General features: G+C 45.8%; 1 protein-coding gene across 23 annotated transcripts in view; it reads left to right on the plus strand.

The window, feature by feature from the left end:
• NRXN3 (neurexin 3) overlaps positions 1–23,121 on the plus strand; it is a 1,523,557-nt gene that overhangs the window by 43,228 nt on the left and 1,457,208 nt on the right. For all 23 annotated transcript variants that reach the window (XR_013440795.1, XR_013440796.1, XM_078054031.1 and 20 more), the window contains exon 2: positions 20,093–21,519. Coding sequence is in view for 21 of the 23 variants with exons in the window: in XM_078054031.1 (XP_077910157.1) it covers positions 20,811–21,519 (709 nt within the window). In the remaining 2 variants the exon portion in view is untranslated. The remainder of the gene's footprint in view (positions 1–20,092; positions 21,520–23,121) is intronic.

Genomic DNA, 23,121 nt, shown 5'->3' on the forward strand with positions numbered 1-23,121 from the left:
ATCAAATGTTTTGTTTTAGTAAATAATCTATGGAAGATGAGATGATGAGAATACTTGGATATCCAATAAGTAAAAGTAAAATATGCATAGAAACAAAATATAAGGCAGGGTAAGACATGCTCTCCAGGACTGAGAGTGACTTTTGAGGTCCTTGTTAGCCCAACCTCCTTGTCTCATGTTGGACTGAGCCTGGGATGGGATGGGGGGCGGGATGACTTCCCTGTGTTCACACAGCTAGTGTGTGCCAGGGCTTGGACTCATACCTTAGTCTTTCAACTCTGAGTCCAGTGCTGTCATTGCCAAGGGAGGCTGTGTATGATCACATAGCATGTGATTTAGTGGCAGGTGCCTGGCTTCTGGATGGGCGCTGTTCTCACTGTTGATCTGACCTTAAGTACATATGTCATTATTCTGTTTGGCTGTTTCCTCATCTGTAACATGGGGACAATAAGGTGTATTTTAAATGGAAACTTCGAAGTTTAAACGAGGTAATATGTGAAGGGAAAAAAAATGAGTGCTTTTCATAAACTCTTAAGTGTTTTACAAATGTTGTTACTGTCTCATGTTTTATTACTATTTGGTAGAAGAAGTCCAAAGCCAGTGGTGACAGGGGTGGATGGGGATAGCATCAGGCCCTGTTGCTAACTGTGTTCCATTCCAGCCCCCTCTTCTCCTGTGGTTAGGATATTTCTTATGTATTTCTTCCAAGGAACTGAAAAAGTTAAATTTTTGGAACATCAGCTCTATGAAGAAAAGAGGAAATGGGACAGCTGGTTGGGGCATCACTTAGCCTCCCTGGGCCTGGGTCCCTTCATCAGTGAAAGGAAGGAGCAATAGTAAGTGATGTCTAAAAGCTCCTTTCAGTAGGAAGCCCTGTAAACCTTCATGAATGGGAAGGAGGCTATCATCGGACAGACTCCCAAGCACAGAGCAAGAGAGATTCTTCACATTCCAGAAAGAACTTTCTGGCACCTAGGGTAGTTAAATGCTGGAAAAGGAGAAGGCAACAATATGTATGCAGATTCTTTTGGGAGGTCTTTACAAAGAGAAGAAACACCCATCTTTGGCCTTGCTGGGACTGGGGAAAGAGATAAAGAAGCCTTTGAAGTGATTTCTACTCAGCCCATAAGGGACAATGCCTAAAATGCCATGAGGTTACAGGGTTGACATGCCCTTTCCACACACTCTTTCCTGTTGAGCCTGTTTCCTGCTCCTGCTGCCACTCCAAGGCTTGTGTACCTGGGTCAGAGTTCTCAGGGCCTCCCACCTCCTTCTGTGTTCTGAACTTGGGCTCTTCCTCCCTGTTTACTACTTCCTTTTCCTCAACAGCATCCCTCCAGCAGCTACTCCAGATAATAAAAGTTCAGCATGGTTACTGATAACTGCTCCTATAAAAGGCTAATGTGGGGAATTTTCTGTCAAGATGACCAATGAAAGAGAAAAAAGAGGAGCAAGTTTGATTAAAAATTTTTAGAGAGCAAGATGTAAAAACTTTAATTGGTTTTATTTTTGCTACCATTTTCAGCATGGATGTGTCTCCCTTCCTTATTTTTAACCCTCTTGAGATTGGATAGAGATTTTCCAAGCAAGTGTAAAAGTAATTATATTCAAAGACAGATTTTTTTTCCCCCTAAAGTATCACATTAATTGTCTTTTTCTGGGGCTAATTGTCTTTTCTTTGGCCCAGGTGTGAATAGACTGCTTTGGGCTAGTAATAATTTGCATTTATAAGTGTTTTTCATATACAGAATTTTATTTTGTCCTCCAGATGTCCCTGTGCTTTGTGGTTGTTTTTGTTCCCTTTTCCCAGATGAGCAAACTGAGGCCCAACTTGGCAAAGCTCACAAAGCTAGCTCCAACTCCTGTACCCACACTACCCCTTCCAACCTTGTTCTACCACCTCCCACAGCCCTGCCTAGAGGTGGTAAAGCCACAAGGGCCCCTTGAACTCTAGCTGAACAGTCCCTCTGAGTTTCACAGAAGCTTGCAAAAGAAAGTCTGCTGGAGACAAAGTTTCTATCAGTTGGTGGGAGCATGAAGACCTTCCTGGGAGTATAGGAGGTTGAAAAGGTGATTATTTCCAGAGGATGGTGGGATCCCTCTGGAAATTTTGTGTCATATCTGATGCTGAGAACCTTTTGGTGTTTGCCTGAGGTTTTTTAACTCTATAATAATTTAAGGTTGGTAGGACCAGAAAACCCAGGATTAAAGTGAGGTCCCCTCAGATTTTGGTTTCCAGCAGAAATTGGATAGGGTGAGAAATATAGAAAAAGGAGGCCACTTTTGAGAAACTTAATTAGATAAACATAGAACATCATGTAGCCAAAGTCCAAATTATTAATCTCAAAGGCTAACCACTACAGGACACAATGGAAGGCACCTCAATCCAAGGGTTTGATCTTAGCTACTTCCTAGCTGTGTGACCTTAGACAAGTTACTTAGCCTTGAAGTCTCAATTTCCCCATCCCTAAAGTGCAGGTAATAATACAATGCTGGATTTCTTCAGGGATAAAATGACAACAGTGCTTCGTATCCAGTAAGCTTTCAAAAATGTTAGCTGATCCTGGAGTCTGAATCTAAGGAGATTGGACTCTTTCCTATTGGCAACCAACAAGGAAGCCTTTGGAGTTTCTTTAGAAGCATGCAAGTGATATGTTTAAATGTGAATTTTAGAAAGTTAATTCTGTCTTGGAAGCGGTGTATAAGGAGGGTTGGAAGTAGGAAGAAGTTGCAAGTACTAAGATCATTTGAAATAATCCAAATGAAAGAGATGTGCTTGAACTGAGTGGTGTGGAAAGAGAAGGAGGGGCGAGGGATGTAGAAAGAGGAGAGAGAAGGAAATAGGAGGTGTTGAGATGACATAGGGACACATGAAGATTGATTGGATGTGGGGTAGTGAGAGAGAGGTGAGGATAATGGATAATGCCTAGGTTGCCAATTGGGCCTACCGAATGGATGATGATATTAGGGAAGATAACAAATCAGAAGGAATAGTTAAGGCAGGGTGTGGACAAGGAAAATAATAAATAGGTTTTAGTTAAGGTATGTCTGAGTTGCCTGGGGGACATCAAGGACCAGGAGTGGGTAGGTGGTGAAGGAATTTGGGGACAGAGCTCCAGGGGACACTGACATCCAAAGGATGGGGTGGGGAGAGGGCAATTAAAAGTTACTTTCACAGGCAGAGTGATTTTCAAGGAGGCAGGAGATTCACAGAAGGGGTCAACAGGGCCAAAAGCAACAAACAGACAGGTCTTGGAGGGTGCCTGAGAAGAGGCTCTTGTTTGGGTATTTCCAAAGACACTGGTAACCTTAGAAAGAGCTCTGTGAGTTGAGGATGTGTTGGGGACAGAAGCCAGCTACAGAAGATAAGGATAGAAAGGGAGAAGTGGGGATTATATGTCTTGATGGAGAGAAGAATTATAGAATATTCCAGAGGTAAAGGAAGAAGGAAGGTTTTGTTTCATTTTAAGGTTCCAAGCCTGTGGCTGAGCAGTGGGTCAGGTGAGAAAGGGATGAGCAACGGGGTAGAGAGGAAAGTTCAGGGAAGGTAATGATAGAACAAGGAGGTGAGAGCTTGGAGATAGAGAATGGGGGAGTCAGTCTGGAAGGGACTGTTTTTCATGGAGAAGGGAAGAGTGGGGCAAGCAGTTGGGAGAAAAATGAGCTGAAGGGGAGAGACATGCAGGCCTGTGCATCCGCAGACCTCACTTTCCCCCATAAAATGGAAGCCCCTGTGGCATCTACTGAGTGAAGAAGGGGGAAAGGGTTTGGCAGAACTGAAGAAGAAAGCAGATTGAGAAAAAGTTTAAGGGTTATTGAGCCACCAGAATCAAGAGGGACAGAATTAGAGTTCCACTCACTGGCATGGTGGGCTGTTGGTTTCTGGTACTGATTAGTTACTCAGGAGGAAGGCAGTGGGTGCTTAGATGTCCTCCATGGGGGAGGACTGTCGGGATGAGGGTGTTGGGAGTCTGTGGCATGAGGGAATGGTTGGCCATGAAGCCCTGTCTAGGTCAGGAGTTAAGGGGGTGAGGAAGGGGTGATACATGGAGAGAGTGGGAAGAGTTGGAACTGCTATGGCTTTATAGGTCAAAGAAGGTAATTAGGAAGAGATGGAAAATAGAAATAAGGTTTTTCTGAGATAAGTGGTGGAGAAGTAGTTCTGGGTGACTCAAAGTCCAGGTGGGTATGAAGGGAGTAAAGATGATAGGAAGGTTACGAAAGCAGAAGAAACCATGGGGCTGTGAAACTAGAACAACTGTATACATGGACATTTGACACAGTGGTTGGAGTCAAGGTGCAGAAGGGGACTGTTAGCTAGGATTTAAACATATCAGTGAATGTGACAGAGTAATCTTGGGGTGATGTATTGGTCAGTTATTACTGTATAATAGATAACCACAAAAATTACTGGTGGCATGCAATAGTAAGCACTAATTCAATTTCTATACCAGGAGATGGTTGATTTAGGCCAGACTTATCTGGGTAATTCATTGATCTTGCATCTGCAGGTTGTATGGGATTTGGCTGATATAGGTTGGTCATGCTTGGGGTGGCTGGCTAGAATGGCTCTGGTCATTCACCTCTTGGGACTGGCAGGCTAGCCCAGGCTGTTTTCATCATGATAGCAGAGGTACAAAGGAGCAAGTACTTTTCAAACCTTTAGTCATGTCATGCCTTCTAATATTTCTTTGGCCAAAGTCAAGGGGTGGGGAAGTATTCCACCTATGGAGATAGATGGGGTGATGAGTGAAATTTTTTGCACAATAACCTAATTGACCACAAGTGGTAGATAAACACTGAGTATGGAGAGGGGATGGGTTGCAGATGCCATAGGACCCTTGAATGGCAAAAGTAGGAGGAAAAGATGCTATCTGCTTTGCTCCCATCCTGAGATACAAGTGGCCCTAACTGAGAATGTTTGGCAAAGAAATCATTTGATTAGAGAAGATACAGGATTTTGTATTGTGAGGAGTCAAATATGAACAGCAGGAATTCCAGAGATCACAGAGGGAAGGGTTCAAAAGAGGCATCAGGAGGCAGCTGGCTACCCAGAGTCAGAGAGCACGTGCCTGAACAGTCCTAGACTTAGGAATAAAAGTGGCAGAACACACACACACACACAAACACACACACACACACACACACACAAACACACACACAGCTGCCAGAAGAGCTTGGGCTGACCCAAGGTAAACTCTTTCGGAGACTTATTATTTTGGGAAGGTGTTGTAAAGACCAGCCCCCACATTGCCTTGAATGGGGCTCTGCGTGCTGGATCTTTCTGACTAACTGAGGAGGACAGATGCTTCCCGGGGAGGAGATGTTTCTAGGGAGAGGCGGTCACAGCTCCATACTATACTTGGGATTTCACAATTGCTTTTACTCTGACAGGGTGTTGGGGACTTTTTTTTTTTTTTTTTTTGGTACTACAAATAAAGAAGCAAGAGGGTGGGTGTGGGAAGGAAACTATTTTAATGGAGATCCAGTAATAGCAATAACATCCATCCTTGGAAAGAGAGACTCTAGGAGAAAGATGGATGGGGGTAAAATACCTCAAACCTATTCTTTCTCTCTCTGCAGAGCCTCTTAATAATTTTGAGTGTTCTTGACCTTCCCTCCCCTACTAGGCTATAAGCTCGCTGAAGGTAAAGGCTGAGCCTGTTTTATTCTTAGCCCTATCCCCACTGCTGACAGCACACACAACATAATTGGTGCACAATAAATATTTTGAGTGGATGAATGGATGAGTGATAAGAAACTTAAAAGCTTGTATATATGTCTCCACTTAAAAGAACTCCAAACTTTCATAGTCCACAAATATTTAGGGATCTCTTGACTATCATGCAGGTGACCAGACTCTGGGCATTCATAGACAGTGAGACATAGTTCTTGCCAGATGGTCGCTTACCTTCACTTGCAGCATAGGGAACAGTAGCTAACAATGCAGAGCTGTATGGAAGTGGCTCAAGCCTCAGTTTGCTTCATCTGCAAAAGAAGGAGGCTTGACCAGATTTATTCAGGTTTCTTTTCTACAAGGCTTCTTGGAGCCTCAATATTCTGTTGTTCATTGCCAGTCTCTAAAATCAGAAAACTGTTTGATGCCTAGTTAGTTTGGGCTTCTATAACAGATATAGCATAGAGTAGGTGCCTTAAACAGAAAATATTTATTTTTCACAGTTCCACAGGCTGGAAAGTCTAAGATCAGGGTGATGGCGGATCTGGCTTCTGGTGAGGACCCGCTTCCTGGTTTGTAGATGACTGTCTTCTTGTATCCAAACATGGTGGAGAGCAGAGAGAGGAAGAAGCAAGATCTTTGATGTTGGCTATAAGGGCCCTATTTCCATTCACAAGGGCTTCACCTTCAGGTCCTACTGACCTCCCAGAGGCCCCATGTCTTAATATCATCACACTGGGGACCAGGCTTCCACATATGAATTTTGTTATCAACAAACATTGTATGAATAGCAATGTTTCTGAAACATATTTACCACGAAGACTTTTTCTTTCTCCTCTTTTTGTTTTTGTTTTTAGAGCATCTCATGGGACTGGTTTTCTGAGGAGCGTACTTTAGGAAGTGTGGGTTTATGCTAGTTCTAGTGGACTAATCCTTACAGTTTCTTCTGAAGGTCATCCCCGTCCCAACTTCATGGACATAATTGCACCAGACTTAATGTTTTTTGTTTTGTTTTTTCCCTGTACTCAGGAAGTGCTTTTTAGAGCACTCAAAGTGTTCAGGCATCTGGTTATTCTTTGTCCTGATGATGTTGGAAGTGGATGTTAAGGTTTCAGGATTCGTTCATACCTACTAAGCTTCTATTTTGGTCCACTCTTCCCAGAGCAGCTGAGCACCCTGCACCCCAGGGAGGATTTGAGGCATCCAGGATGACTTTCTCTCTAGAGGCTTGGGGACAAAGAGACTGGGCTGTGTAAGGGTGTGGCCAGAGGCTGAGAGGTCTGGACATGTCAACATAGGCTAGAATCAAGAATTCCACAAACCAGGCAGTTCTGGGTTATGGCACTGAATCTAGAGCAGGGGCTATTAGCTTCTTTCTCCCTTTTTTTGGATTATCCACTTGGATAGGATGTGGTCTCAGGTATGGGATCAGTGTGGCTGTTCAGGTGTATGGGGAATAGCCATGTAGGGTTAAGACTTGGTATAGGGATCGAGTTCAGGTCCTTCTTATATCGCCTCTGGATAACAGCAATGATCTGCTAATTGGTCTGTCTGCTTCAAAACCAGTTCCCTTACTAATTAAAACACAGTGGCTCCCCAAGACTTCCTTAGCTTCATACCTAGGACCTTTACAACTCTGTTCCTAACCTGACTTTTTAGCTTAATGTTTTCTTCCACTCTTACATCCCGTCCACCCTACATTCCAGCCAGATAGAACTTTTTTTTAAGATTTTATTTTTATTATTTATTTAAGAGAGAGAGCACTAGCAGGGGGTAGGCGGTAGGGGCAGAGGGAGAGGGAGAAGCAGACTCGCCCCTTAACAGGGAGCCCGGCACAGGGCTTGATCCCGGGATCCTGAGACCATGACCTGAGCCGAAGGCAGGTGCTTAACTGACTGAGCCACCGAGGAGCCCCCAGATAGGACTTCTTTTTGCTTCCTAAATACTCCTTGATCTTTCACATTTCCCTTCCACCATTGTTCATGCTTTCCCTCTGCTGGTATATCTCCCCTGTGGCTTGGTCTAGCAAAACCCCTCATTCTTTGAAGCACCGTTCAGAAGCCTTCTTGTATATCTTGGCCAGTCACTGGCTCATCTTTTGTGCTCATATAGCGCTCATATATCTTTATTAAAATATCCATCACCTCTTCTTGTGATTGTTGCTCTCTATCTGTCTCCCCTCACTCCCTAAGCTTTTGCTGGGATCTCTGGGGCTTTGGGGCCTTACATGTTGGTTGGTGAGTAGCAGGTATTTATTGGAGGTTTGTTGAATGAATAAATGAATGGGTGTGGGTTGTATTGAATATAATAAATATTGTGACCTCTTAGTATCCTCTGGCTACCCTGTCTTAGCACTCAGCTTTGGAACACATAAAAAGATTTCCCTGGGTTGGAATAACAAAAGCCTAACCTGGCTTAGCATAGAGATGGAGTTATAGGGTATTTTTAAAAGGAGATGTAGTTTTGTTATCTTTTAAGCATAGCATATTTTTAAAAGCTAAGATATAAATAGATACTAATAAGTAAAGTGGGAAAATTAATGCAAAATTACAGGTTGTGTTAGTCCTGATTGTATAATAATGTATCATAAACAAAAGACCATAAACATGCCAGGATTATTCACAGAGCCCTGAAGTTGAAGCCATGGTGGTAGAATTGTTGATTTTTTTTTTTAAGATTTTATTTATTTGACAGAGAGAGACAGCTAGAGAGGGAACACAAGCAGGGGGAGCGGGAGAGGGAGAAACAGGCTCCCGGCTGAGCAAGGAGACCAATGCGGGGCTCAATCCCAGGACCCTGGGCAGACCCGAAGGCAGACGCTCAACGACTGAGCCACCCAGGCGCCCCTGTTGATTTTTTTTTAATCTTAAAAACTAAAATATTTTTACTGTTAAGTGAAACCTAGAACTTTGTAGAGAAAGATGTAATCAGAACTTTCAACCCTTTGAGGATAATGGAACTGCATTTGAATAATTGCAAATTCTGGATTAGCAGCCCTAGATGTAGAGGTTCGTCATTATATAAGAACTCACTGTTAGAGGACAGAGTCTGGCATAGGTGGGTCCATTGTGTACCATCCACGTGTGGTTAATTACTGCAGGATGAGCCCGAAGGTTTCATTTCACATGCCTGTTGTATTGATGGGTGGGTAGTACATGCCTAGACTGGTTGGTTGAGAAGGATCTGAGGTTCCATCTGGCTCAATAGAAAGGTTCTGTGATTGACTAGTGAGTGTACTGTGGACACGTGAAAGGAGGATTCATGTATTTACCTTCCTTATCTAATAGGTCCCCACATTATGGGACTGACATGCTGCCCCAAATACAAAAACACTAATTCAAAGAGATCCATGCACCCCTGTGTTTATAACAGCATTATTTACAATAGCCAAATTAGGAAAGCAGGTAATGGTATTACCTCTCCTTTATAAACGAGAACACTGAGGTTCAGAGGGATTAAGTAATTGCCGTAGGTTACATAGCTCCTATGTGGTGGATCTAGGATAAGAATCCAGTGCTGTCTGACTCCAGAGTCTAGCTCTTAACCAAATCCTAGAACACTAGAACCTGGGGACAAGGATGCTTCTTGAAATTTATTGGAGGGAGGCTTAGGACAAATGATGAGCAGCCCTATTTCATGCGGGGGTGGGGGGGGGGGTAAAAGCAAGGACTGTGTCCCTTGCATGGGTATTTACTGATGGTAGGACCTCTGTTATGCCAAAGTTATGAGACTGAGTCCCAAGTTAGTATGAATGAAAAAGCAACTCTGTTCAAGAAGGGTTTATATAAATGACACTTCCTTTGTGGCTTTTTGAGGGGAAAGTAGGAGATTTTAGGGATATTCCCATAGATGTTGAAGTTGGTGTGGTACAGTGGTTTTGAACCTGTGCTCTCTAGGACTTTAGGGTTTTTTATGATGAAATCTTGAGGACCATTGTCCAAGTAAAGGTGGAGTCCTGGAGGCAAGATTTCACCTTCTACTTCTACAGAGCAGCTCTGCTTCTAACTGTCATATTTTGGGGTTTGGTATACTGTTTCTTTCTTTTTTTTTTTTTTAGAAGAAATAAGGGCTTTGGTGGCCTAAGATAGGAAAGTCCCTGTTCTCATGGAAATATCTCAAAAGTTCCCAATACCTGGGCCCTAGTGCCATTTCTGCTATTGCCCAGTTGTATGATCTTAGAATCTTGCTTGACTGTCCCTGGAGTCCTTCCTTCCTCACCTACAGAATGAGGGGTTTGAACCAGGTCTCTATGATCTTCTCCAGCTATGATATTCTTTCTCTCTGGGTGGGTATGTGGTAGGGTGAATGGTTGTGTCTGTTACATTGTCAGGGTAGAGTTCTAGAGCCAGTCTGCCAGTTGTCTGACCCACAAGTCTCTCCTTTGAATTCTCCACACTTCCACCTGCTTCCTCCCCTTAATCCAGTCAACAAACATTTGTCTATAGCTTACTCTGTGCCAGGCACCATACCCACCTTCAAAGCTCGTCAGTTGCTAATACTTGCCCTGGTCAGGGAGAGTCCCCAGATTGCCCCCTTGCTGTGTCTTCTCCTGCCGCCCCAAGCCTTCCTTTCTTCTCTTTCTGCCTCATGTGTTTATGCCTCTCTGCAGGACAGAGTATGAGGGTTGGAACAATTTATACCCTGTAGAAGTGGGGGCAGTGGTCAGTGGGAACCTGGGGGTATTGCAACAGGTGGGCTCATTGAGTCATTGTGTACTGCCCGGCCACCAACGGGGCTTAGATCCCTGTCCTCTGGCCGCCTCTCTCTCTCAGGCAGTGACTCCTTGAGTAAAGGTAGGAGCTAAGGTCTGGTTGTTTGGTGATGGTACCTGTATCTCCTCTTCTAAGTTCTTTGGGAACAGGTAGGATGGGAAGATGTGGAGGGACAGTTCTCCCACAAAGTATGGAAGGAGAGAAGACTGAAGAGTACTAACCAGTACCCCCAAAGCTATTTTATTTTTTTATTATCCCCCCCCCCCCAAAGCTAGTTTAGATAGAGGAGGCACTGGAGTAGAGCTCTGGGGTGGGAAGAAGGAATACAACATGAGAGGGTTTGGAGAAGGGCATTCTGGGCAGTGGGAGTAGCAAAACCAAAGGCTCTGAGGTTGAATTGTACTTAGTGATTTCTGAAAACACCAAGGGGGTGGCATGTCTGGGGCCCAGTGAGAAGTAGTGAATGAGCTTGGAGAGATAGCTGGGGGGCAGACCAAGTAGGGTCTTATGGAAGACAGGGAGGACTTATCTTTTTAAATTTTTTTTTATTTGCGTGTAGTTGATACACAGTGCTACATTATGTTACAAATGTTGTACACATTTCAGGTGTACAACATAGTGATTCGACAAGTTTAAACATTATGCTATGCTCACCACAAGTGTAGTCACCATCTGTCACCATACAACACTGTTACAATATCATCGACTATATTGACATACTTATTCTGAGTATGTAGACAAATCATTGGAGAGTTTTGAATGAGGGAGTGATGGCTTCTATTTTAAAGGTCACTCTGACTGCTGTGCAGAAGATATCCCATAAGAGGCAAGGACGAGGCAGGGACACTGTGTAGGAGGCTGGTACAGGGTCTAGGAGAGACACATACTGGTAGAGCTGAATTGATCAGTGTAGCCAAAGCTCTCCCCTATGAGGTCTTGGGTCACTGGGTAAAGTCTGGAATTTTCTGCCAAAGAGCCAGGGACCCTAAGGGTGGAGAAGGGGATGTGGTAGATTAGATGGGGCCGTGGCATGGACTTGTAGCCAGACCTAGATCTGCCCCTTATGAACTGCATGACTTTGGAAAAATTATTTAATCTCTTGGAGATCTCTGTTCACTCATCTATAAAACAGGGATAATAATAGGTACACTTCTTCAGTTTCTTCAGGAATTAAATGATTTCAGGTGTAACGTACTTGGAGTATGCCTTGCACAATGTAAGTGTGATAGGAGTACTTCTGGTGTAAGATGCATGTGAAGCCAGAACTGTGGAACAGCCTTACCAGTAGCTTTCCAAAATCATGGGAGCACCCAGTGGCCATTGTCCTTGGTCCTGGACACACTGATCAGCTCTGTCCCCTTCTCAGAGGCTGCCCTTAGCCTGCCCCAGACTCCCAGGCTTGGCCCTCACCCACATTATAGCCCTTACTAGAGATGGCATTCCTGGGCACGTCCCTGTCCCTGCTTCCTTCACTCACATTTCCCACCCTCAACCATTGCATGACACTGGAAGAAGCACGCTCTGCACCTCACACCTCCGAGGTGAACCCCACAGATGGGGCTGTGCCCCACATTTGCACCATGGTGAAGCTGGGGGCTGTCTGGTCTGGGTCTGAACAGCTCTAGTCTGTCCGGAGCCTCTGCATATCCCCCTGCCAGATCCGGCACTACTTGCTTTGTTAATGGAGAATTTGTCAAGTAATGGGAATAATTAGCACAGTGGGGGCCTTACTGTGCCCTGGAAAGAGAACAGAGAGAGCCATCCCAGCAGCCCCAGACATGATTGCTGGGCAGGCTTATTTTCTCTTGTCTGCATCTCTCTCCCCATCTCTTGCATGTGTTTGATTTTTTTCCCCTTTGTATAGAGAGAGTTGGCTAGGAGAAAAGACCTGTAAATTGCACTCTTGCTGGGCTGGTGCTGTGAAAGCTGGATCAGATTGTCTTCTTGGACTGAATAATTTCCCTCTCCCCCTACCTCCTTTAGGGGGGCAGATCGGCTAAACATCTAGTTGATTTTCCCCCTCCCTTTCTCCTCCTCTATTCCTCCCCACCTCCAACCCTGCCCTCCCTCCTTCTCCCTGTACCCTCATGTAAAGAACTCACTGACTCTCAATTGAATCCTTTTTAATGGTCCCAAGAGGCGAGGATCTTGAAGGGTGATTATCTTCATTATAAATTATTAACTCTCCCTGCAGCCAGATGGCTTCCCAACCCATGGCTTAGAATTCTGGGCTGGGTAGGCCCGCTGGCTGGGAGAGGAGAGGACGGGAGAAGGGAGGAGTCTGAATTGTGAATGACCACAGCTTCTTGGGTTCCTGGCTGCACCTGGGATGCTGGGGAAGCTCTTGGCACCTTGCAAGGCCTGAGTCCTGCCGTCTGTGGGCAAGAGTTTGTTGTTGCATTTTGCCCACGAGACAACTCAGGGGTCCCTTGGGGATGGAGTAGAGGTGGTTGACAGGGGCAGAGATTAAAGCCATGGATTGCTTTTGATATGAACCTTAGAGACTTGTCAAGGCATGGTAAGAAGACATGATTATTACCTTACACTATGTAGTCCTTTACCTCCTCTGATGTTCACAACATCCTGGAAGGTGTATTCATTGTTCTCTCTAATTTAAAAGAGAAGAACTAAAAATTGGATAGATAATAGTTTTCCAAAAGTTCATTTGGCCAATAGTTAGTGGAAAGATGGAGCCTGGTTCTGATCCCCCAGTCCAGGGTCTCCCCCCACCCCCACCAGACTTCTTCCCAGTTGCCCATACTTGATAGAGCCTGCCCCTCAGCTTTGATCTACCTCCTTATATGATTTAGGCTCATGTCTTTCCTTTCTACTAGCACGTAAGTGCCTTGCAGGATTTGAGTTATTATTTTTAAATCTTTCTCTCTATATCATGGATGCTCTATGGCTAAAAAAAAAGTTAACAAAAAAGCTTCCTTTCAATTTACTACCTACCAGCTTACCTACACCTCTCTCAAAGAGTGGGGCTCATAAAAATCTAATGATCAAATTGACACAAATGATCATCTCCCTTTTCCTGTAAGTTATATTTTAATTCATGTAATCTAAAATTGCATTTGGTTATCTGGCATTCACAGAACACATGCTCTCTCTCTCTCTCTCTCTCTCTCTCTCTCTCGTCTCATCTTGTCTACTTGATTCCTTAGTTCTAATTTTCAGTTACAAATTATACCTTCCAGGTTTATGGGTGGTTTATTTTGGAGGATCAAGCTGTATAGCTTTCCATTTATCTCCATCAAAGTTCGTCCTACTAGACGTAGGCTGTTTAAGCCTACGTGACCTCTTGAGATCCCACAGCGTCATCTGGGATGCTCACTGACTGTTAGTGTCAGGTCACCCCCAAACATGACCAGTCCCACCCAAGATCTTAATGAATATGAGGAATAGGGCAAGGCCCGATCTCACACCAGAAGCTGCTCACCCTCTTTGGATGCTGTTGTTTCGCCAGTGACACGTCTTGTTGGTTCTGTCCACCTTATAGTCCTCATAGCATGAGAAACTTTTCAAAAAGATTGGCTGAAGTCCATATGTATTATAACTCCTGTGTGTCTCTACTATAAAAGATTAGTATTCTTGACAGAAAAGGAATTTAGGTTAGTCTGACATGACTACTTCCTAGTTTTTATGGACAATTGTTTTTAAAAAAGGTATTATAGTTCAAGGCTTTAAAAAATTCTCTTCTCCCCACATCCCTGTCCTTTTTTCAGCACAATGTAAGGTCCAAACACCCTTCCCTAGAGGTCCATTTGATAGACTGGAGTTGAGGTCTTTGGAGGCCTTCCTTATCTCCCTTCCCTTTCCAGGAGGGGTAAGGCCAGCAAACAGAGGGTAGGGTAAGTTTGGTGGCCGAGGCACCTTTAAGACTAGATGCAGCTCAGCAGATTTCAGGGGAAGAAGAAAGAATAGGAAGGGTAGTATTCTTGGACATGAATAAGTCATGAAAGAGGGAGCTGAGGTACAGTGTGGACTGGGAGGAGAGAAGGACAGTGGGCTCCCTGTTGGAAGACCTGGTGGCTCTTTGCCTGTATTTTCCCAGATAAAGGATTGGCTTTGACTTGGAGAATAATATATATATAGAAAAGTACATACATCATGCTCAACCAGTGCATTTTTACAAACTGAACCCAACGTGCAACATCACCCAGATCCAGAAATAGAACTCCTTTACCTTTTTGCCTTCTTCTAGTCATCAACTTCCCCAAGGGTAACCACTATTCTGGCATTTCACAGCATAGAGTAAATTTGCCTCTTTTTGTACCTTATATAAATGGAACACATTTGGTGTGTACCCTGCTGTGAGATTCAGCCATATTGCTCTCTGGAGATGAGCACCAGTCATTCTCGCTGCCCAATAGCATTTTGCATGACTAGACTACAATGGATTTATCCAGTCTACTGCAGATGGGCATTTGGTTATTTTCTAGGTTTTGGCCATTGTGAATAGCATTGTTATGAACATGGTCCTGTATTTCTTTGGTTGGACATAAGTAAGCATCTCTGTCGATGTATACCTAGGAAGGGATTTGTAGAGTCATGGGGTAAAAATACTCAGCTTTAGTAGCTCCTGTCACACAATTTGCCAGAAGTAGTTGTACCTCTATACTTTTAAAAATTTAATAAAATTCAAAACTACTCTATGAGATAGGTATTATCATTCCATTTTTTTGGATGAACAAACAGAGGCTCAGAGAGCTGCCCCAGGCAAAATAGCTATAATAATGAGTCTGGGTTTAAATCTAGCTCTGCCTGATGTCAAGGCCCATGCTGTACATAGTTATCCTGAACTGCTTTCATGTCTTGGAGAGAATTACTGCCTTTACCTCCCTCAGTGTCTGCTGTAGAGTCTTTACTGTTGCATTAAGGTCGAGAGGACTGAGCATGTGAGGCTGCCCTAATTGTGTAGTATCAGGCAGGGCACAGTTGACTTAATCTTAGTGATTCTCTGAGGCTGTGGTACAAGAGCAAGCCTGCATTCCCCTCCAAAGCACTGGGGGTAGGGCATGCCCACATCCTATGCCTTCACCCAAAGACATGGACAAGAGGGCGTGTGGAGCGTTGGTGGTAGGGGTGAGCCATCTGACATGTGTCTCAGATCACAGGGAGTCCTGACAAGTATGGGTGGCCATATGAAATGAAAGTTCTTGTCACTATGTTAATGACAGTGTGTTTCAAGGTCTAGTAGCCCAATTCAAACTAGCTTAAGCAAAAAAAAAAAAAAAAAAAAAAAAGTGTGGTTCATATAATGGAAACCCCAGGATCTACTGGATGCTGGGCTTCAAGCCTTTTTGCATCTAGGTGCTAAAACATCACTAGAAATCTGTCTTTAGCCATCTCTTGGCTTTGCTTTTTCCTTTGTTGTCTTTTTTCTTAGACAAGGTCATTTTGGTTTCTCTCATCAACTGTAGGCCTCATTCTAATAGTTTGACAGCAAGGTGAGAAGAGAGGACCTTTCAATAATTCCAGCAAAAGTCCCAGGGTTAACTCTAATTTGACTCTGTTTGGGTGACAGGCTGATCCCTAAACTAATCACTGTGGCAGGAGATTGGAATGTCCTAATTGGCTACATTGGGTTGTAGGATCTGGGATTGGGATAAACCCCACTTGAATGACCAGGACTGAGATTGGTGGTGAAAATCATTTTAGCTTCAAAGTGGAGTGAGGGGTGTGGTAAAGGGGGAGGCGAGTAAAACTAACAGAGAGCCATTATACGGATTTTCTGGTTCTGGGGAAGGGAATAAGAGGGAAGCTAATGAGTATTTCTAAAGGGAAAAATGGCAAGCACAATGTGGGGACTGTGGCATACCAGCAAGGGCTGGGCATGGAGACAGTAGTCATCATGCCTTCACATACCCATCCTGGTTCTAGACACAGGCCCCACTTTCTCCTGAGTCTGTCTCAAGAGAGTGGAGGGACTGGAGAGAGCAGGTGGAAGGGCAAATGGCAGCCAGCTCTTGCAAGCCAGGCCTATGGCAAATAGACTGCATGTCAGAGTTGCGAGAGGGGCCCCCCTGCTTCCTAAGCAGCCGGATTGTGAGACATTTGCAAAGATGTTAACCCCACATAAAAAGTGTGCCATTTGATAATTATGTAAATTAGCTGGCAATTAGATAATGTCACTCACTTTCCTGCTAGATTCCCACATAACAGATGAGCGTTTGCACTCCGTGCAGGCTCTGGGGCAAACCACCCGTACACCTATAGCTGCCTGGGCCATCCTATGGCTCAAGAGAGGGTGGAACCTGGCTGACTGGGTGGAGAGGGCTCTCTGCTCCCATTTTCCCATTTCTTGAGCCTTGGGTAGCTCTGCTAGAAGGCTAGAGAAGGCTGGAGTATAAATGCTGGGGCAGTTGGCTCGAGGCCTGTGCTATTCAATGTAAGGTCATCTTTAGCTTTTGGCCATATTGGCAGTTTCTCAGAGGCCATGGGAATGTCCACAATCCAAGAAAGCATTGGAAGGGCAGACCATAGGGTGTCAAGTCTAGATAAACCCAATTCTGATGTTACCAGTCCTGAAATCAGATTCTGCCTGGCACCTGCAGGAAAGAAAACTTGGTTTTCCTCAGCCAGCCTTTTTGATCGCCGTCCGGGCAGGAGAACACGGGTATCTCCTGCACTGGTCTGGGCTGGAGGGAAAGACTGTGAATCTGATGTGAGAGGCTCAGCAGGCAGGATGGAGCTGACACCCCAGAACAGGCTGGGAAAATTCCCATGATCCTCCTTGGAGGGGAGTGTTCCTGGGATGCTTAGTTCTTCATTCATAGGTTTCCTCAGATCACTAGGCTTGTGCAGCTTTGCCTTTTTGGGTCATCTGAGGTTGGCATCCAGAGAAGTGTGGGGGCTCAGGATTGCTGTCATTGTGTACAGCGGGGTGGTGTGGAGGCCACTGCATGGAACAGAAGTCAGATGATCCACGGGGATGTTCTTCAGCTTCTGTTTTCTTTCATTCTCTACACATGTTTCCTCAGCTCCCACTCCATGCCAAGGCGCCGTGGCAGGCACCGTGGTGAAGCTCCCACGGGGAGCTCCCCATCGAGCTTCTAGAGCCTAGGCTCTTCGTCACTGTGCTTTGTGTCTCTGCAGCATACTTGACCCCACTATTTTTTGATGCCCTTGAGGGCAAGAATGGTTTCTTACTCTGCTTTGATAGAGCAGTGTCTGGAATGAATCAGAGCTCAATAAGCATATTGAGTTGAGCAAGTCATTTAATTTATACAGACAAATAAGTGACTTTCAGAGGCTCAGAGGTAAGTTGATAGATAGTACAGACCAGTCTGGAAGTTTCAAGCATTTCCCATGTTCCTGCTCGTCCGTAATATTGGGCCCTCCATCTTTATGTCCTTTCCTCGCACAGAAGGCCCCCCATCTGAGCCTGGGCCTTGCCTGTCAGTCAGTAGACTCCTTGGTCTAACGTGGCAGGACAGGGAGTGGAGAGGGAAGCCCCCTCAAGAGCTGGAGCAGCCAGGGGAGTGTCACTGAGAAAATTGTCCTCAGCCTCTTGGGCTTACACATCCTGGGCTCCATTATGGCCATGTGATTTTTATATTCTTGGCTCATTAATAATTCCAGGATTGGAGTACCCCCCCCCACCGTAAGAGGCTTATTCCTTCTGCTCACACTTGCCTTGCTCCCCCTTTTCTTGCCCCCCCCATTTCTCTAAATCAAATGCATGATGGGGGGAGGGGACAGAGAAGCAGCTGTCCTCTGAGCACATTCCCTGTAAGTGTCCCGTTTCAACCATTTGATTTAAGGAAATGCGTGGATGTGGTAGTTGTTGAAAGCAGAAGGAGTCCTTTCTTCAGAGCAGGGTCTCCTCTCCCCTGGGGATGTTGCCTTTTGCCTTGGTTGGTTGGCATACCTCACCTCATACAATGATCACGTTCACAGAGACTGGGTCATGTCTCCTCACCTGGCCTCCTGATAATCCACCTCTGGCTTCATGTCTTCTGCTCACTCCAATGGCACCAGCCTGCTTGCTGTTCTTCACACCTACCAGCCTGCCCCAGTGTCAAGGCCTTTGTGCTGTTACTTCTGGAACATTCTTCCCATGGCTAATTCCCTCACTCTCGAGATTTTAAGGCTTTCCTTAAATCTCACTTTCTCAAAGACTCAGATTTGTGGTATTTGACTATTTCCATGGTGTAAATACTCCTGGCATAGTTCATTTCATGCTACCAAAGTGACCTTAACCAAAAATTTCTGGAGTTTTAACAGTTGGTTCTGACAAAGCCCACATGATTTGGCACTTGCACACTGCTGTGTCTGTGACCCATGCCACAGTTTGGGAAACACTGCTTGGATAAAACCTTTTCTAGAAGAAAGGTTTTCCTTACGCTGGATTTAATCAACCTCTTATTGATTTGGTTTGTTTGTTAAGTGGGAATAGATGTTTGTTCCTGGTTAAGGAACATTTTCCTCTTCAAAGCAGGGGTAATAGCTAGCTTTGCTAATGCAGTCATCATAAAAATAGTGGACAGTAACGGTCTAATAGAGACTATGGTGAATTATCAAATGTGTCAATTAATAAGCAGCAATTTGTGTAGCTCTCGGAAATTATACTCATTGCTCTTATTTGAACAAAGAAGTCTCCTTTTGGCTAGGTGGGCCAGAGTCTGCTAGAGTCAACATCTAGATCACCCACTCAGCTAGGTATTGGTGCATTTCCAACCAGTATAAAATATATGTAATATGCTGTAGGTTTGTGCTATTCCTCATTTGTTGTTCATTCTGCAGTTTCTGTAGTTGTTAAAAAAGTACTTTGGTTTTATATCCTGCTCCTCCTCCACAGACATCCACACACTCACGCATGCACAGACACACAAGGACTCTTCTCCCCATTCCTTTCAATCCAGAAATAAGAAAGTAAAGAATGTAGTATTTATTGATCACCTACTATGTATGTAACTTCATGCTAGGATCTTCCCATACACGATCTCATTGTATCCTCTCTCCAACCTTAGAAAGAAACTATTTTCCTCTGCTTTACCAAGGAGGGAATAGAAGCTCAAATAGGTTAAGAAGTTGGCTCAAAGTTGCACATAAGAGAACTAGGATTCAGGCATAGCTTTTCTTTAAGTCTCAAAACACATTTTTTTTTTTTCCCATAAGAACTTTTCACCAACATGTATTAAGAGATGAGAGTTGTTTTGCTCACTACTCACTTTCTAATTTATTTCTGCTGATTTTTATAAATATTTCTTTCAAAAACTTAAAGGTGGGTATCTGTCTTAGGCCGCCTACACCCAGGCATTGGATTGTCAAATTGAAAAAGAAAAATCTAAAAAGAAATCAGTGTCATTTCATGCCTTTTAATAGGTAAATAGTTAAAATTATGTGTGTGTATTCGAGTGTATAAAATGTTAGGACTTACCTTAAAAGTAAATTTTAGCGATGTGACCCTGTGATATGGATACTGTAAAAATGTGCTGATATGGCTTTGGGAGTTTTATACTATTTTTGCATATGGGAAAACCACGTGCATCATTAGGCACTGAGCTCACGGTCCTGCGACAGCTCTGGAAGAACCTGGGCCCTCTTTCCTATTTAAAGCACCAGGTACTATGGGAATCACTAGAGTAGCCTGACTCCTAGTCAGCAATTCATCAATATTTGTGAAATAAGGTGCAATGTTTTCCTGACACTGCCCTAATCTTTCTCTTCTTTCTGCCTCCCTCCCTTCTCCCTGCAGGTCTTTTTCTGGAGTCCTGAGAGGCAGGTTATGGGCAGGCAGGACTGCCTCTGGCCCGCACCATGAAGCCTGAACCTGCTTCGGCTCTGCCCTGGGCCCTGGTCTGCCTGAGCACTCAGCTTTGGGCTTCCCTGCTCCCTGCAGCCCCCTGCTGCTAGGAGGTAAAACTTCGCAGGACTGGTCCTTGGCCTGTTTCTGCCTTTCACCTGGCTTGCCTCACCACTGCTCACGCCTCCTCCATCACGGCACCCCCACCCCAGCCCTCTCCCCGGCCTCCCTGGCTGGGGCGTTTGGGGGTCCGTTGGGAGGAGTGCATTGCTGAAGCCTTCCACCCGCCGTGTACCTTCTCCTCCTCGAATCAAGGCCTCCGGATCCACATGGATAGCTGAGATCTTTTCTTGGAGGACACTTGGCTCCTCATTCTAGTCCCCCACTTTCCCACCTGACTTTCCTCCTCTTCTGCTGCCCTGCCTTCTCCTTCTCCCTCTTTGTCGAATTTCTTGCTCGTGCGCCCATCTGGGGCCATCTTGTCCACTTTCCTTCTTCCTCACCCTCTGGATATTTGTGTGTGTGCGCCTCCATCCTCTTGTGTGCTCTCTGTCCCTCCCCCAGGCCCATCTCCTCTTCCTCTCTTCCTTCCGCTGCCAAGGGGGATCTTCCCCTGAGGGCTGTTGCCCGCCCGTCGTCGGCTCCTCCGGGCTCGGTCCTGACAGCCACAATGGGCTTCGCAGCAAACTCGGTTTTCTTCACCCTGAAGGTGAGCGTCCTGCTGGGGTCGCTGCTGGGGCTCTGCCTGGGCCTCGAGTTCATGGGCCTCCCCAATCAGTGGGCCCGCTACCTCCGCTGGGATGCCGGCACCCGCAGCGACCTGAGCTTCCAGTTCAAGACCAATGTGTCCACGGGGCTGCTCCTTTACCTGGACGACGGTGGCGTCTGTGACTTCCTCTGCCTTTCCCTGGTGGATGGCCGCGTGCAGCTCCGCTTCAGCATGGACTGTGCGGAGACCGCGGTGCTGTCCAGCAAGCAGGTGAACGACAGCGGCTGGCACTTCCTCATGGTGAGCCGTGACCGCCTGCGCACGGTGCTGGTGCTCGACGGCGAGGGCCAGGCGGCCGAGCTGCAGCCTCAGCGGCCCTACATGGATGTGGTCAGTGACTTGTTCCTTGGCGGAGTCCCCGCGGACATACGACCTTCTGCCCTGACCCTTGATGGAGTACAGGCCATGCCCGGTTTCAGAGGATTAATCCTGGATCTCAAGTATGGCAACTCAGAGCCTCGGCTTCTGGGGAGCCAGGGTGTCCAGTTGGATGCCGAGGGACCCTGCGGTGAGCGTCCCTGTGAAAATGGGGGGATCTGCTTTCTCCTGGATGGCCACCCCACCTGTGACTGTTCCACCACTGGCTATGGAGGCAAGCTCTGTTCAGAAGGTAAGACCTTCTCCCCGAGCCCTCTCTTACTAGAGACCCACCCACTGGGGTGGGGTGAGGACCAAGACCCTTGACAGAAACCAACACTGTGGTGGAAGGCCATCTTTAGTTATGTGTTAGATAATCTGGTCCCTTTCCCTGAGGAGGGGGTGGAAATCCTTTGATTGCTCTCAATGGGAAACCCAACAGATCTCAGCAAGAAGAGGATCCTGGCTACTCAGTCCTGGGCTCCTTACTCAAAGGGCTAGCTGGAGTAGACTGCAGGACGTGGGCCCCAGCTCAGCACCTTCCATTGGAGCGCAACTTAGCAGGGTCAGCGCAGAGCAAGAAATCCAGTAGAAATGGGCAATGTGGCTACCTCTGTCCCTCCTGATCCCTTGAGAGTTGGACCCTTGGGATGGGTGGGAAACTCCCCATCAATTCCTCCTTAACCCCCAGGATGAAGAATGCCTGTGCAAAGGAGAATGAGGGTGGATGGAGTGCAGGTCATGCTTGGCCTGCTGTCATCCCAGCCCTTCCGCTGGCTCCTCCTCCCACAGTCTTTGGGGGAAGTGTCTGGAGGGTGGATGAGGCAACTGGGGATGGGCCTACTCAGCACCTTGTTCTAGCAGCAGGATTTTTCATATGAGGTTCTTTTTTCCTGCCCTCCCTTCACCTCTCCGTGTACTGAGAATGGTACAGGAAAACACGGAGACTGACAGGACCCTTGTCCAGCCAAGTGCCTGAGGGGGCTGGCAATACTCAGCATAGCCTTGGAGAGGCACCCCCAAGTTCAACTACAGCTTCCCAGGGAGAGGGAAGGGGGGACTCATGCCCAAAGACTTAGACTGCCCTTACCTCATTCACCGAATTCTGACTATTTGGGACTACATGTGAGAGGAAGTGGTCTAGACTCTACTTTGACAAATACTTAAAATCCGGATTCCTGGACTCTGGGACTCACTGAAGACCTAGCTTTGAGCAGGAGGGAGTGTTGAAGTGACAAAGAACGTGAGAAGTGACCACAGGGGTATGTGTGCTGGAAGGCTGGGATGAGGAAGAGGTAAAGAAATTCGATTTTCTCCTATTCTTTCGGAGTCAAGCCCAGGATTCTTCTAGAAATGTGTTGCCGTCCCATGCTGGTCTCTCCATGGAAGTGGTGGGATGGTGTAGGGCAGAACAGTGGTTCTCAACCTTGGCAGCACATATTAGGATCACTTAAGGGAGTTTAAAAACTCTCGGCCCACCCTATGGACCGGTTCAATAAGAATTTTTTGGGGGGTGGGATCCAAGCATCTGTATATTTTTAAACTCCCCAGGTGATTCTATTGTGCAGCCAAGATTGAGAAGCAATAGGACAGGGGAGGTCAGGTAAGTGGGGCCAGATGTGTGTCTCAGCACTGACTCCCAGGATTTCTTCCTTTTGGTGAGGCCCCTGCCTTGTGGTTTGTAATTAAAAATAACATCTGCAGGGTTTCCTGAAACCGTCCCACAACAGCCCACCCAGCCTAGAGCAGGTTGTAATTGATATGAACTTTAGCCACAATTATTAAAAAAATTTTTTTAAATCAAAGCTGAGTTTATTTCACAGGTGGTACATGCTGGAGACTAGGACAGCTTGAG

The sequence above is a fragment of the Halichoerus grypus genome, chromosome 8 (genome assembly GCF_964656455.1).
Source record: "Halichoerus grypus chromosome 8, mHalGry1.hap1.1, whole genome shotgun sequence".
NCBI classification, from domain to species: Eukaryota; Metazoa; Chordata; class Mammalia; order Carnivora; family Phocidae; genus Halichoerus; species Halichoerus grypus.